The sequence below is a fragment of the Phacochoerus africanus genome, chromosome 1, assembly GCF_016906955.1.
Source record: "Phacochoerus africanus isolate WHEZ1 chromosome 1, ROS_Pafr_v1, whole genome shotgun sequence".
NCBI lineage: Eukaryota > Metazoa > Chordata > Mammalia > Artiodactyla > Suidae > Phacochoerus > Phacochoerus africanus.
This window is the reverse complement of record NC_062544.1, coordinates 202,063,249-202,076,586: the sequence shown is the minus strand read 5'-3', so window position 1 is coordinate 202,076,586 and position 13,338 is coordinate 202,063,249. Positions and strand designations below refer to the sequence as shown.

Here is a 13,338-nt window from a genome sequence, read left to right as displayed (position 1 = left end):
AAATTTTTGATACAGCATTGCTTAGGTAGGAGGAAAAAATACCAGGGTGAGAGCAGAAATCGCCCGTTACAGTCCATAAACAAAATGGTAACCAGCTTTTGAAAGGGAGTCTTCCTAACCCCCTAAAACTGAGTTCCTCTGTTGAGTTTATGATGAATCTCACTATCCAAAATTTTATTCCCTTTCTTGTCTCCTCTGACCTCAATCCTGTGCTAAGTGAACATTAATCAACCAGGGTCAGGTGATTAAAACTGCTGTTGTTAACATCGTTAATGTACTAAAATTGCTCTTGTCAACAACAGAATTAATGTATTAAAATCACTCTTGGAGATAACATCGCTAAGGTAAAAACTCAGACTGATTCTCCAGGGCAAGATGAACTAATAGACACCTAAGCCATGGACCACCTGGCCAGAGAAAGATAAACCACAGACATCTTGATTCCCCAAACTCACAGAGACAGCATTCTCCCAAAACTGCCTCACTAGCTGTACTTCTTTAGTGTAATTTGTTCCTGATCCCACCAAACTGAATAGATAAATCTAAGACAATAGTATCACCTCCTAAAACTATGATTATTTAAAGCCACTTCTAGTTAAAATATGTGTACTATTTTAAATACATCTGGACAAATGCTAGCATTCTACCACCAAAGAGAGCTATGAATATGCTTCCTGGAACAGGTAAGAAATGCACTTCTGGTGGATGAGATGAACATACCCAGAGACCAAAGAACCAAATGATATAATGATGGACTAACTAGCATTGTTGGTAGCCCGCAGGATGGCTCCTTGAGGGATCAGCAGCAGTTTGCCTTTTCCTGAAGGGTTCTTGCTGTTCGTGGTAAGGTAGAGTTTAGTGCCAGGCGGCAAATTTGCCAAGTTGGCCAAATTAGTGGCTGGTAGCTGCAGCGTTGCCATTACTAAAAAGGGGAAAAAAGAAAAGAAAAAACAGTAAGATAAATTGGAACTGAGGGCACCGTTATCTCTAAAATTAAAACACACACAGTAATAAAATACTTACCTAAAAACACTAACAAGCAATAAGCTCTACAGTTTGCTTCCTAGATGCACAATGCTTTAAAGGCTGATATTCTTAATTATTAATTAAAAAGTTTACATAATAGAAGAGCTTGCTATAAACTTTTAAGAAATTCATATCTGAGAGTTCCCATCATGGCTCAGCAGTTAATGAATCTAAGCATCCTTGAGGACTCAGGTTCAATCCCTGGCCTTGCTCAGTGTGTTAAGGATCTGGTGTTACCATGAGCTGTGGTGTAGGCTGCAGATGTGGCTTGGGTCCTGCGTTGCTGTGGCTGTGTTGTAGGCCAGCAGCTATAGCTCTGATTCAACCCCCAGCCTGAGAACCTCCATATGCCGCCAGTGCGGCCCTAAAAAGCAAAAAAGGAAAAAAAGAAACTCATATCTGTATGTAAGTGGGGGACCATATGTCCTGGTTTGCCCAAAACAGTTACAATTTATACCTATGTCCCAGTGTAATTATAAATATGACTCTTTTTACTGTTAACAGTACTGTGCTTTAGATGATCAATGAAATGATCACAGACTCTCTATGGATGAGTACACCCCCTCCCCATTGTTTAAAGACCCTTTATGTCAATTTCTAGTAATGGTTGAATCTACTGATTTGAAACAACTTCTAGCTTTGCTCACTTTCTAAGAACTAAAAAAAATGCTACAGTCAACAACTAGCACATATCCTGTAAAACTATAATCCATTTTTTTAAAGTCTCACCTATGTCAAGGTTTTCGCTTACCCCTTAGAGTTTAATTCTCGATGTACATGGCTGTAAAACCTCTAACCACGAAAACTTTCTGCAGTCACTGTGAATTCGAATCTCCGTGAAATGAAGCCTACAGAACCGTGGGTGTCGCCACAGGGAAAGGACTCTCAGTGCCTCATCACCACTTCATTGTCAAAGCTTTGGGAAGCAGGGACCCTGGAAGCTGCCCCCAGATACCAGGGACTGATATTAAACTGAGGGTCATCCCTCTCCGTTATAACCACCCCATCTTACACACTGCATAGCAGCCATGCCACCTGCACCAGCAGTCCCATCTCCGCACTGCTCACAGTCCCTAATCTGAACCCATCTCCTCATTCGTTCCTTCTTCCCTAACTTATTTACTGCGCCCCCCTCGGAATTCCTGTTGTGATCATAACACCCTCTAGAACCTCCATCTCCTTGAACATTATCTCTTTTTTGTGGTAATTAAACATGTCAGTCACCTGAAGGTAGGACTCCCCCAGCACCCCTCCAGTAGGAGCTGTTTTCTGTCTTACCCCAATGTCTGAGGGCTAGGACCAGGAGAGACTTTTTGCTCTCCAGCTTGGCTTTCAGACCATCATGACCCCTCACTCCGGAAAAAAAAGAAAAAAGGCCCCACCTCCTTTGAGGCTCATACTCAGGGACTGATAATAAACTGAGTGTCATCATCTCAGTTTAACATCATCTATATCATCTTCTCTCTCTTATTTATTGAACTCCTAAGTCACTTCCCCCTCAATTGCTAAAGGCGGACTCCTGCCTCAAAGAACCGCATTCTCTGCTAAAGACCAACCTTTTCAGTGACAGCATTGTAGACAATGTACTCAATCCTCTGCTTTCTCAGAGCTTGATCTTCCCAACTCCAAAAAGATCACTTGTTCCAGTCCATCTCACTCACTTTTAATGCCACAAGCTTGTAATCACCAGTTCTTCACCTCTGAAATCTTTATTTTGACATCCACTACCTTTCTATCCTTCCAACCCACTGCAACCATCCTTTGGTCTCATCAGGACCTTCAAATATGAGTAAATATCTAATCCCTTAGAGGTATTTCTTCATGCTCTCACAGGAATAATCAAGGACTAAAACATATTTAAAATGTTTAAACTTTTGTTTAGTAGAGAATGCCTTAATCAAGTATCTTAAAATGCTGCTCGCAAATGACCACACCAAGATTTTAAGTCTGAAATATAACCCAAAGCGGAAATAAGGACAAATGAGAATTACTCTTCAGCTCTGAAAGCAGTATCAAGAAATACTCTCTATTTTTATTATTCTTGCTAAAACACACAGGCACACACACACACCTCTTAATGTAAAAGCCCTAAGGACCTCTACATAAGATGTTACATGGAAAAGATTAACATGTTTTTATATACTCTTTATAACATCAATTTACTAGGTTTTCCTAGAGAGAACCAAACAGCATATCAAATCACTAGCACAGGGCATTTTGCAAGGGGCTGCTGCTGAAAGGGCGTCAAACTAGTAGCAGTTACCTGAACCCTGGGATCCACTTTTCTGAGGGCCAGCAGCTGTGACCTGAGCCTTGGTTAAGGCTTGCACCGGCTGGGCGACAATGGTTCCTCCACCTCCGCTCACGATTGCCTTGGCAACTCCTTGGGTCACAACTTGCTTTGGACCAACTGCTTTGGTGACAGATGAGCTCGCCTTAGCTACCAGGATCTGGCCACCACTGATTGCCACTGCCTGCTTCACTGTTGAAGGTAGAGTAGACCCAACTGGCACCCCAACGACCTGTTCAAAATAGAGGAGAATCTAGCACTGCTTCTCACAGTACATTGAGGTCTTAAAGTAGCATAGTCACTCTGTTCCAGCAAAGAACAAAGCAAAGTCCTAGCGATAACACAAGGACTCTAATTCAATCATCTAGAAATGCTACCTAGGAGGTGAACAGCAGTATTTCTTACAGATTGAAGACTATTACAATAAAAGGTTACAGCTTTTGTCTTAACTCCAACAACTATCTATAACTTGTTTTAATTATAAAAAGTAATGTGTGTGTTTTTTTTTTTAAGAAACTTAGGAAATACAGAGAAAAAACTCTACTCATCCAGAAATAATCTCTTAATATTTTAATGTAGTATTTACTTCTGATTCTTAATATATAAAATAAAAACAATATATAATATAAAAACAAAGTTTTGTGATTTTTAAATTTAGCATCATGTTACAAGCATTTCCAAAATTAGTTTTCAAAAACATTTTTAAACAACCAAAAAATAATTATTAGAATAAATATATCATAATCTATGTAAATATTTCACTACTGAATGGATACTTAGGTAATTTTAAATTTCACATTATGAACAACTATGCAATAGACATTCCAATATTCAAACTATAAACTCCACTATACACTATTTTTATTTTTTTTAGTGAGAAATTACATTTATTATAATATATGTACCACTAAAGTAACAACAAAATTTGTCAAAGGAAATAAGTTCATGGTTTCCACAATGTTTTGCACCGCTACATAAACTAAATTTTCATCAGCAATATTTACAATGTGAATGAAGTTATCCACTAAACACTTTTAAATATCACCTCTTCAGTAATCCCTTCTGTGTTATCCCCATCTGAAGCAATTATTTCTTCATCTCTATAACGTCTAATAATTCATGTCACTTATTATATAGTTTAACAGATGACACGTCTTCCAACTGACTTTTAAGAAAAATTATCTTTTTCTATATCCTTCTAATCATTCCTTTCCTTGAAAGTAAGCTAGTAAATTTTTAATTGAATTAAAAAAGGAAAACATCCTGGCACCCAAATTATGAAAGCTAGAAATACTTGGCTCTGAAAATACTGTACAGTGAACTCTCTCAGGTAAGAAAATACTATGGATCTCTTTTAAAACAAAGTCAATAGCAGGAGGTTAAATTAGAAGAAACAAATACGGAAAACTGGGGCAGTGTTTCCCACTTCTCAATTCTATTTCATAAAAAGAAGTTCTCGGCAAAAGATCTACCTTCTAAAGGTAAAAAAGATAAAAAAGGAAGTAATTTTCAACCATCAGACCAGAGGGGAAATCTTTAAGGCCTGGTAATACCAAAGCTAGAGGATATGGGAAAACATGAACTTTTGTTCACTGCAGGTATAAAGGTAAATTTGTACAGCCACTCCAGAGGGGTACCAGGTTATCCACCACAATTGAAAATTCACAAACCCCACTATTGCAGCAACTCTACTTTAAGGAATATATCCAGAGAACTCTTGGACATGTGCTCAAGGGAACATACACACAAAGTCTATGGTAGCATTATTTGTAATTTGTAAACAATTTTAATGTCTACAACATGTAACATGCTTAATGTCTATAGACAGAAAAATGGATAAATTCAGGTATAAGAAATGGAATAACATACATTAGTAAAAATGAACTGGAAATCACAACAGACTATGAAAGTACTAATACTGAGTGAAAGGAGAGTTGCAGAAAAATATGAGTATAAATATCTTTTACGCAAATCTTCAAAACACGCAACACTGAAAGTTACCTATGGCTATATGCTTATGATAAAAAGTATGGCCTATAAAGCTACACATCCAAATTTATGACTGTTGCTTTGGGGAAGAACAAAGTAGACTTCAACTTTATCAGTCATGTTTTATTTGGAGAAAAAAATGATTTGAACTAAGTACAAACATGGTAATTTATGGTGGAGGATACATAGGCATCAATTATATTATTCTCCATATTTTACTGAAATTTTAGAATCTTTCCAAATTAAAAAAATAACAGGAGTTCTCGTTGTGGCTCAGTGGTTAACGAATGCGACTAAGAACCATGAGGTTGTGGGTTCGATCCTTGGCCTTGCTCAGTGGGTTAAGGATCCAGCATTGCCATGAGCTGTGGTGTAGGTTGCAGACGTGGCTCAGATCCCGCATTGCTGTGGCTCTGGCGTAGGCTTGGCAGCTACAGCTCCCACTAAACCCCTAGCCTGGGAACCTCCATATGCCGCAGATGCGGCCCTAGAAAAGGCAAAAAAACAAAACAAAAAAAGGATTCCGGGAGTCCCCGTTGTGGTGCAGCAGAAACGAATCCAACCAGGAACCATGAGGTTGTGGGTTTGATCCCTGGCCTTGCTCAGTGGGTTAAGGATTCAGCATTGCCATGAGCTATGGTATAAAATAGGTTGCAGACATGGCTTGGATCTGACATTGCTGTGGCTGTGGTGCAGGCCGGCTGCTACAGCTCTGATTAGAACCCTAGCCAGAGAACCTCCATGTGCCCCAAGGGCAGCCCTAAAAAAAAAAAAAAACAAAACCAAAAAACAGGATTCCTTAAGAGGTAAAACAAAATGATAGATCATAATGCAACTTTGAATGGGATTTTTAAGTTAAAATAATTACTAGATCACACATGGTTCCTTTTCAAGGAAAGCAAATACAGTAAAATACACTTGCCATGTGCTTGGATTATATGGCTGATGTAAAGAAAATGGACCTCTAATCATTATAAACCATAGTGCAACACAGAAGAAAAGAGTCTGGGTTTTTATTAGCAGTCAGTCAGTCATGCTTTCCCACTTTTGTTCCACCAGTTAGTAGCTGGATGGTTACTTAACCTCTTTGAGCTTTGGCTCTAGATGCCTCATCTCTAAGATATGGATAATATTTATCTCATAAGATCATGAAGCATAAATGAGAGTAAGCTTCTAAAATGCCCAGCAGCATGATGTAAACAGTAAATGAAATGACAGCAGCAGCCAGCACACTTGTTACTATTAACTGAAGAATGGTCATCTTTGAGGCTACAGAGAGACTCAGGGCAAGAGCTGAAGCATAAACATCGGTCACGGTCTTCAGGATTTGACCAGGGCAGAAGGCTGTGATCTTAAACCCTGGATTCAGTTAATACAACAGAAAACAGTGTAGATAACATCTGGTACCTGCTTTGAGAAATGCTAATATCTGCTGAGACCGAGTAATGGACATGAAGGATTAGTTACAATAGTCTACTTGTGCACAGATTTAAGGAAGGTGAAGGAAGAAGGAAGAAACAAAAGAATCAGAGACTCAATTGGGGGCAGGAGGTGGGGGGAAGCAAGTTTACCTAGAATGGAGAAGACAAATTCTCCCAGCTAACCTGTCTTGGTTAAAGCAATCCCTGATGATTATCCGAATCTCTTTATTCTGACTGCATAAGCCTCATTCTATAGACTACATGGAGTGTGGCTGTGGCTGCAGAGCTGGCTGGGCATACTCCTTCTCCCTAGAAATGTGGAGGTAAACCAACTTCTCACTAATCAAGAACTTTTCTGTACATTAATGAAAACAAGTTTCTTAATGGAGAAAACTATTTTTAAGGTATGCTAGAAACTGCTAGTTGAACCCCAATATGTATTCTTTGCTTTTCTCCCACAATGACAGAGCCCCCAATTTTCAGTTAGGCACATGGTCACACAGAATACCAACTATATTTCCCAACCCCTTTACACATGGGTTTGATATCTAATTTCTGGCTAAAGGGATGTGAACAGAGTAATGAGTGCAACTTTCGGGTTATGGCTCTCTCTGGCCCCCTTCCCCTTCTCTCTTCCTGCTGGCCAGAAATGTGAATATGGTGGCATGAGATGAAGTGGCTACCTTAGCGCATAAGCTGAAAACCAAAATTTGAAAACAGAGCAACAAAATAGAGTCTTTTTTTACATTTCCTAAATATTTCAAACTTAATAATGTACTGCCTAAGGTAAATTACACATAATCTACTTTCATGTTCCTAAATTAACAAAGAAAGCAAAGATCTTAAAGGATAATAATGCTTACATGTGATATCACTTGTATACGGAATCTAAACAAATACAATGAACTAGAGAATAGAACAAAAAGAAGCAGACTTGCATGTATAGAGAACAAACTGGTGGTTACCAGTGGGGAGAAAAAAGGGAGGACAGGCAGCGTAGGGGTAGGGGATCAAGAGGTACAAATGGGAGTTCCCTCGTGGTGCAGTGGGTTAAGGATCCACTGTTGACACTGTTGCAGCCAGTGCTATGGTACAAGTTCAATCCCTGGCCCAGGAACTTCCACATGTCATGGGCATGGCCGCAAAAAAGAAGTACAATTAGGTATAAAACATGTACAACATAGTGCAGTAAATATTTTAAAATAACTGTAAATGGAGTATAACCTTTAAAAATTGTGAATCACTACATTACTACCTGTAACTCATATAATATTATACACCAACTCTATTTCAATTTTATTTTATTTATTTATGTCTTTTAAGGGCCATATCCCAGGCTAGGGGTCAAATCAGAGGTACAGCTGCTGACCTACACCACAGCTCGACAAAGCTAGATCCTTAACCCACTGAGTGAGGACAGGGATGAAACCTGTGTCCTCTTGGATGCTAGTCAGATTTGTTTCCATTGTGCCACAAGGGGAACTCCATCTACTTCAATTTTTTTAAAAAAGGAAATTAAGACATATGTGCACCTAATTTCTTTCCCCAAACCCTATGCATCTGACTTGCTTTTCCCTCCTTGTGCCAACCTCTATTCTCATAGTCAGCTGCTTCAAAATGTCCAGAATATGGCACATCCAATCTCTCCAAGAGCCAAATAAAGCATGGTGTCCCACGCTGGCCACAGGAGGACAGTTTTTATTAGCAGAGCTTGTCCACCAGGAGCAAACCACTCACAAGATGCACCAACCCACCCCTAATGTTTATCCTAAAACACCGAGAATGAGGAAGTCTGGCAATCTACTGGGAAAAACCCTATGACAAGCTGTCTAGAGACACTACAAGGAAGTCTCCTAAGTAGGACACTGTAACTTCAACTTACTATTATTTTTTTTTAAACACAGCATTTTGGCCTAGAGCCCGAACTCACCTACCAACTGTTCTCTTCCTCTTCCCACAGCTTCCACAGCTCTTCTCTCTGCATTCTGAATTTCCCTCTAGTTTCACAGAGCAGACATCTTTGTTCTGTATGTTATATATACTTTGATTCAAGCTTTGATTCAGTATTTCTATTCCTGTCCTCCCTGTGCCCTGTACAGACCTGTGAATGTCAGAATCTACTTTAGCGGAGTTCCTGTCGTGGCACAGTGGTTAACGAATCCGACTAGGAACCATGAGGTTGCGGGTTCGGTCCCTGCCCTTGCTCAGTGGGTTAACGATCCGGCGTTGCCGTGAGCTGTGATGTAGGTTGCAGACGCGGCTCGGATCCCGCGTTGCTGTGGCTCTGGCGTAGGCCAGTGGCTACATCTCCGATTCGACCCCTAGCCTGGGAACCTCCATATGCCGCGGGAGCGGCCCAAAGAAATAGCAAAAAGACAAAAAAAAAGAATCTACTTTAGCAACTTAAAGGTGAGGAGTCTGTATGCATCATATTTTCCTCTAGATGTTGAAAAATGTAGCCACTTATGATTTAGTTCTCAATGACAGGCACTATCACATGGTACTCATGCACATACACACAGGACTGGTCCTCATATAACATCAGCTGTTATCACTTAGTACCTGCTCTGTGCTACGTCCTCTGTACTGATTTTTAATTCTCCCACAACTCTGCCAAGCAGAGGATATTTTCCCCTTTTATTAGATGAAAAAACAAGGTTGAGAGATAAATATGCTCAGCTCACATAATGAGTGGCTGGGATCTGAAATGGTAGCAAGCTCTAATTCCAAAGCTCACGCTCTTTTAACTATACCACACTGCTTCCTTCCCATATGAACCCACCCCAATTCCTCAGTTATTTCTTTTCATGTCAAAAGCAGTACCTCTCTCTACTTTTATGAAAAAGGTAAGTTGTGCTTCTATTACTCCGAAATTGTGCATTAGGTAAAACAGTACTATTCTGTTCACCCTTCTGTTTTCTGGCATTCTTTCTTAGACTGCACCTCAGCAACAACCAGGGACAGTCTTGCAGATAGCTCCTACTCTTGAGTCCAAAGCACGTACTAAATTTCCTGGGCAGACAGTGATGTCTTTTCTCACGGTCTGCTGCTTCTCTGCAGTTTTGTTCACAGCCCTCTGCGGCTTTTCTTATCAGGTGCCCTTGCACCTTATTCAGGGCATTCTAGCACAAGCCTATCCACTTCCTCTTGGTCCTACTCTGCCATTAGGTAGGAAGCAATGTGATAAGAAAGCCAATTCAGTTGTTCAGCATTACTGAGTGAGCAGATTTGCAAAATGCAAAAAGTGGCAAAAAGTAGAAACTTATCAGAGCTTCTGAGCATAAAGAGCAATGCTATAATCATTCAAAAACTTAAATCAGTAATACGCCATGCACTTCTAAGGGAAGCAAAATAGATTTTGAAGAACACACAGGATGTAAAGTCCAGGTGACAATAACCGATTAACAAAAGGACTTCATCGAAATGCTTATCCCTGAGGCCAAGTCAACAGAGGGAGCATCAGGAAGTAGCTGGGAGTTGCCTGTCTTAGTGATTCTGGCTATGGAGCCCCAGAGTCAAATTTGAGGCTATAGTTCTATGGTTCCTAAATTTGCCTAATCATATGAGTCAATAGGAGAGTTTGTTAAAAATCCAGATTCCCAGGGCCTCCAAGAAGATTACGATTCAATAAATCTGAGATAGGGGCCTCAGTACCTGCATATTTTAAATCATCAGTTAGTCTTATGACCAGATAAGTTTGGCAAAGTGGTTAATGAACTCCTACAGATTTTAGAACTACTTATAAAACCATGAATTTTTAACTTGATCTATAGGTAGCTATCTAGACTAAAATGTCTAAAACCTTTTCTTATTTTAAATTTTAAAACAAGCACTTCACATAATATTCTTAATAGCTTTAGGATATATCTTCCCTAAAAGTGAGATGTTAACTCTGCATGTTCTAAAAGCATGCTTTAGGTTACAGATAATGGCTCACATTTTTTTTTTTTCTTTTAAAGCTGCAGCATGCAGTGGTTTGATGTGGGATCTCAGTTCCCAGACCAGGGATCTTTTCACTGCCACAGTGGTCAAAGTGCCAAATCCTAACCACTGTATCACCAGGGAACTCCCAAATTTTAATAGTTCTGGAATGGGGAGTTTCTGAGTCAGAAAACCTGGGTTTAAATTTTCTGTCACTCACTATTATTATTATTTTAACAAGCAAATACAAAATTTTAACACCATGTTATTTCCAACATGTTTAAAAATCCCCTAAGTTAGGGGGTGCCTCGTTTCATCCAATCCAAGTCCACAGCTTCAGAAAGCCAGGAGCTATGTCTTTTCAGCCAGTCTGCTCCTCTGCTTCCTAGTCTTTCTTTCAAGGAAGGGAGGCCAAAATATTTCAAACAGGGAACAAAACCATAGTTAAGCTTCCAGTTTAGGTTTCTAAGGTGGAGCAAGGGAAGAACCCCACTGACGCCAAAGAAATGGACAAGGCTAAGGTGGATTACTTCTTTACAGCTTTGTGGAGGGGAAAAAAAGTCCTACCGAACAAAAATGAGTACCAAGATTTACTAAGCCTGGATCACAAAAGGAATCTGCAACCTCTGAAGAAAAACAATCTGAAAAAGAGCTATTTTGAGGCCTGATAAAATACTGGGGGGAGTGATTAAAGAGAGGAATGAGCTCCAACAGATGGGAAAATGCTCACGATGGAGTGGTATAAAAACTTCAGCCAAATTTTTGGTGGTGGTGGCTACTTTATCCTCCTCCTTTTTCTGCTATAGAGCCACACACCAAGCAGAGACTAGCAGAAAAAGGCTAGAAAGAGGGGCTGGGAGATGATGGATTCTGACTCTTGATTTTATTACTCGATTTCTCTTTTCTATTTCAAGTAGTCTTCAGTGGCTCTAAGACTAGCCTCCCAAGACCAAAATCAGTTGTTGTTGGGAGGGGACTGGGCTGGGGAACTGGGATGAGGACAGGCGATTCTGCACAGAGAAGATGAACTGCACTTCACAGAGCCTGGGGTGTGCGGGAAGGGACGAGGCAGCAATGACATGCTGAAGAGATGGGACCCGCCTCTGTTCCCAGCCTCATTTTCTTCTAAAGTTTCCTCACTGGTGGCATTCTTGGCAGGCTTAGAGGCTGCCTTTTTTTCTTTTTCTGGGTTTTCCAACTTGTAGAACCCTAGAGGAGGACCTTCAACTCTGTATCCTGGACCTCCACCTCGGACTCATAAAGGTCAGGCTCAAAGGGATCACTGGTCATCCGTGTGGTGCCACTGAGTATGAGCAGAACTAAAGTTAAACCTGGCAACATATTCACCCTCCTTTTCAAAGAGAACATTAAATGGCTGTAGAAGTTCATGTTTGGCGCACTCTACCACACCCATGCCGGCCTTCCCATCTTCGGTCTTAAAGTAAAGGGCATGGCATCAAAACACCTTTTGACCTCACTGAAGAGGCATGTGAAGTTTTCATTTTTAGATCTTAACTACTCAGAAGGGTCTCATTTGTAAATGGCAGTTCTCTCTCTGTCCTACATCCCTGGCCTTGACCTGGCCTAAGCTGACAAGAACATCCACAATATCTACTTCATGTACCTTAAATCTGGGTTTTTCATGGTCCTTCTGCTGGTCTATGGGATTCTGGTTAATGGTTTTCTCTCCCTCAATGACATGCTGCTTCAACTGGTGTGACAGCACATCTTCCATCAGAGTGCAATTAAATGAGTGGACAACTTGTGGGTTCTGGTTTCCAGGTCTGACCGGGTATAGGGCAGCTTCAGCACAAAGGTAAGCTGCCTTAATGACATCTGCTTTCCACCAGGTTACTTTGGTCCCCAGAGCTACATCAACCATGGAAGTGTGAGCCACATCAGCAATGCAGCCATCCACATGGACCCCCATGTCCATTTTTACCAAGTCACCTTCCTTGACAATACAGTCCTGGTCACTCTTCAAAAAGGAGAAGTAACATACACAGTTATTTACTGAAATGCTGGTGGGAAAGGCAATATCTTTCTACATTCCTTTATCTTTCTTAAAAATCACCCCCGTCTCTTCCATCATCATGGCATCACCTTTCCCTCACATAGGCTCAGTACCGACACACCTGAGCACGATGCTTCCAACCAAAGACTGAAGTACCTGGTTGTCAGTGAGGCCCCTCACTTCACAGTTGGTCATAACCAGGTCCTGGGCAATAGTTTGCTCAGGCTGCTCGTTCTCACCTGACATCTCCCCACCACTACCACCACTGCACCTTCATCTCTCTGTCACCCTTCCCAGCCACAGGCTATGGCCAGAGCCCCCCAGTCCACAAGGGGAGCGTGAGCAAAAGCCTCTCTATCACTTATTAGCTGCATGCTCTCAAGGAAGTTGGCTAACCTCTCAGAGCCACAGTTTCCTTATTTGTCAAATAGGGGTAAAAACATTCACCTTGCAAGGTTGTTTGAGGATTACAAATAATGTATAAAAAAGAGCATGCTATAAACTCTGGCACTTTTTAGCACAAAGGATGCAGGAAGACATGTAGCTCTTTTTTTGTTTTTTCTTTTTACAGCCATACCTGTGGCATATGGAAGTTCCCAGGCTAGGGGGTGAAGTGGAACTGCAGCTGAGGCCTAGGCCAAGCCAGCAACACCAGATCTGAGATCCATCTGCCACCT

The 13,338-nt window shown here is 40.7% G+C and overlaps 1 protein-coding gene and 1 pseudogene across 4 annotated transcripts in view; both read right to left on the bottom strand.

Annotated features, from left to right (window-relative positions):
• YEATS2 (YEATS domain containing 2) overlaps positions 1-13,338 on the bottom strand; it is a 104,068-nt gene that overhangs the window by 30,758 nt on the left and 59,972 nt on the right. For all 4 annotated transcript variants that reach the window (XM_047787542.1, XM_047787566.1, XM_047787559.1 and 1 more), the window contains exons 16-17: positions 3,290-3,548; positions 761-922 (exon numbers count right to left, since the gene is read on the bottom strand). In XM_047787542.1, the coding sequence (XP_047643498.1) occupies positions 761-922; positions 3,290-3,548 (421 nt within the window). The remainder of the gene's footprint in view (positions 1-760; positions 923-3,289; positions 3,549-13,338) is intronic.
• LOC125131239 (proliferation-associated protein 2G4-like) lies at positions 10,663-13,248 on the bottom strand (annotated as a pseudogene).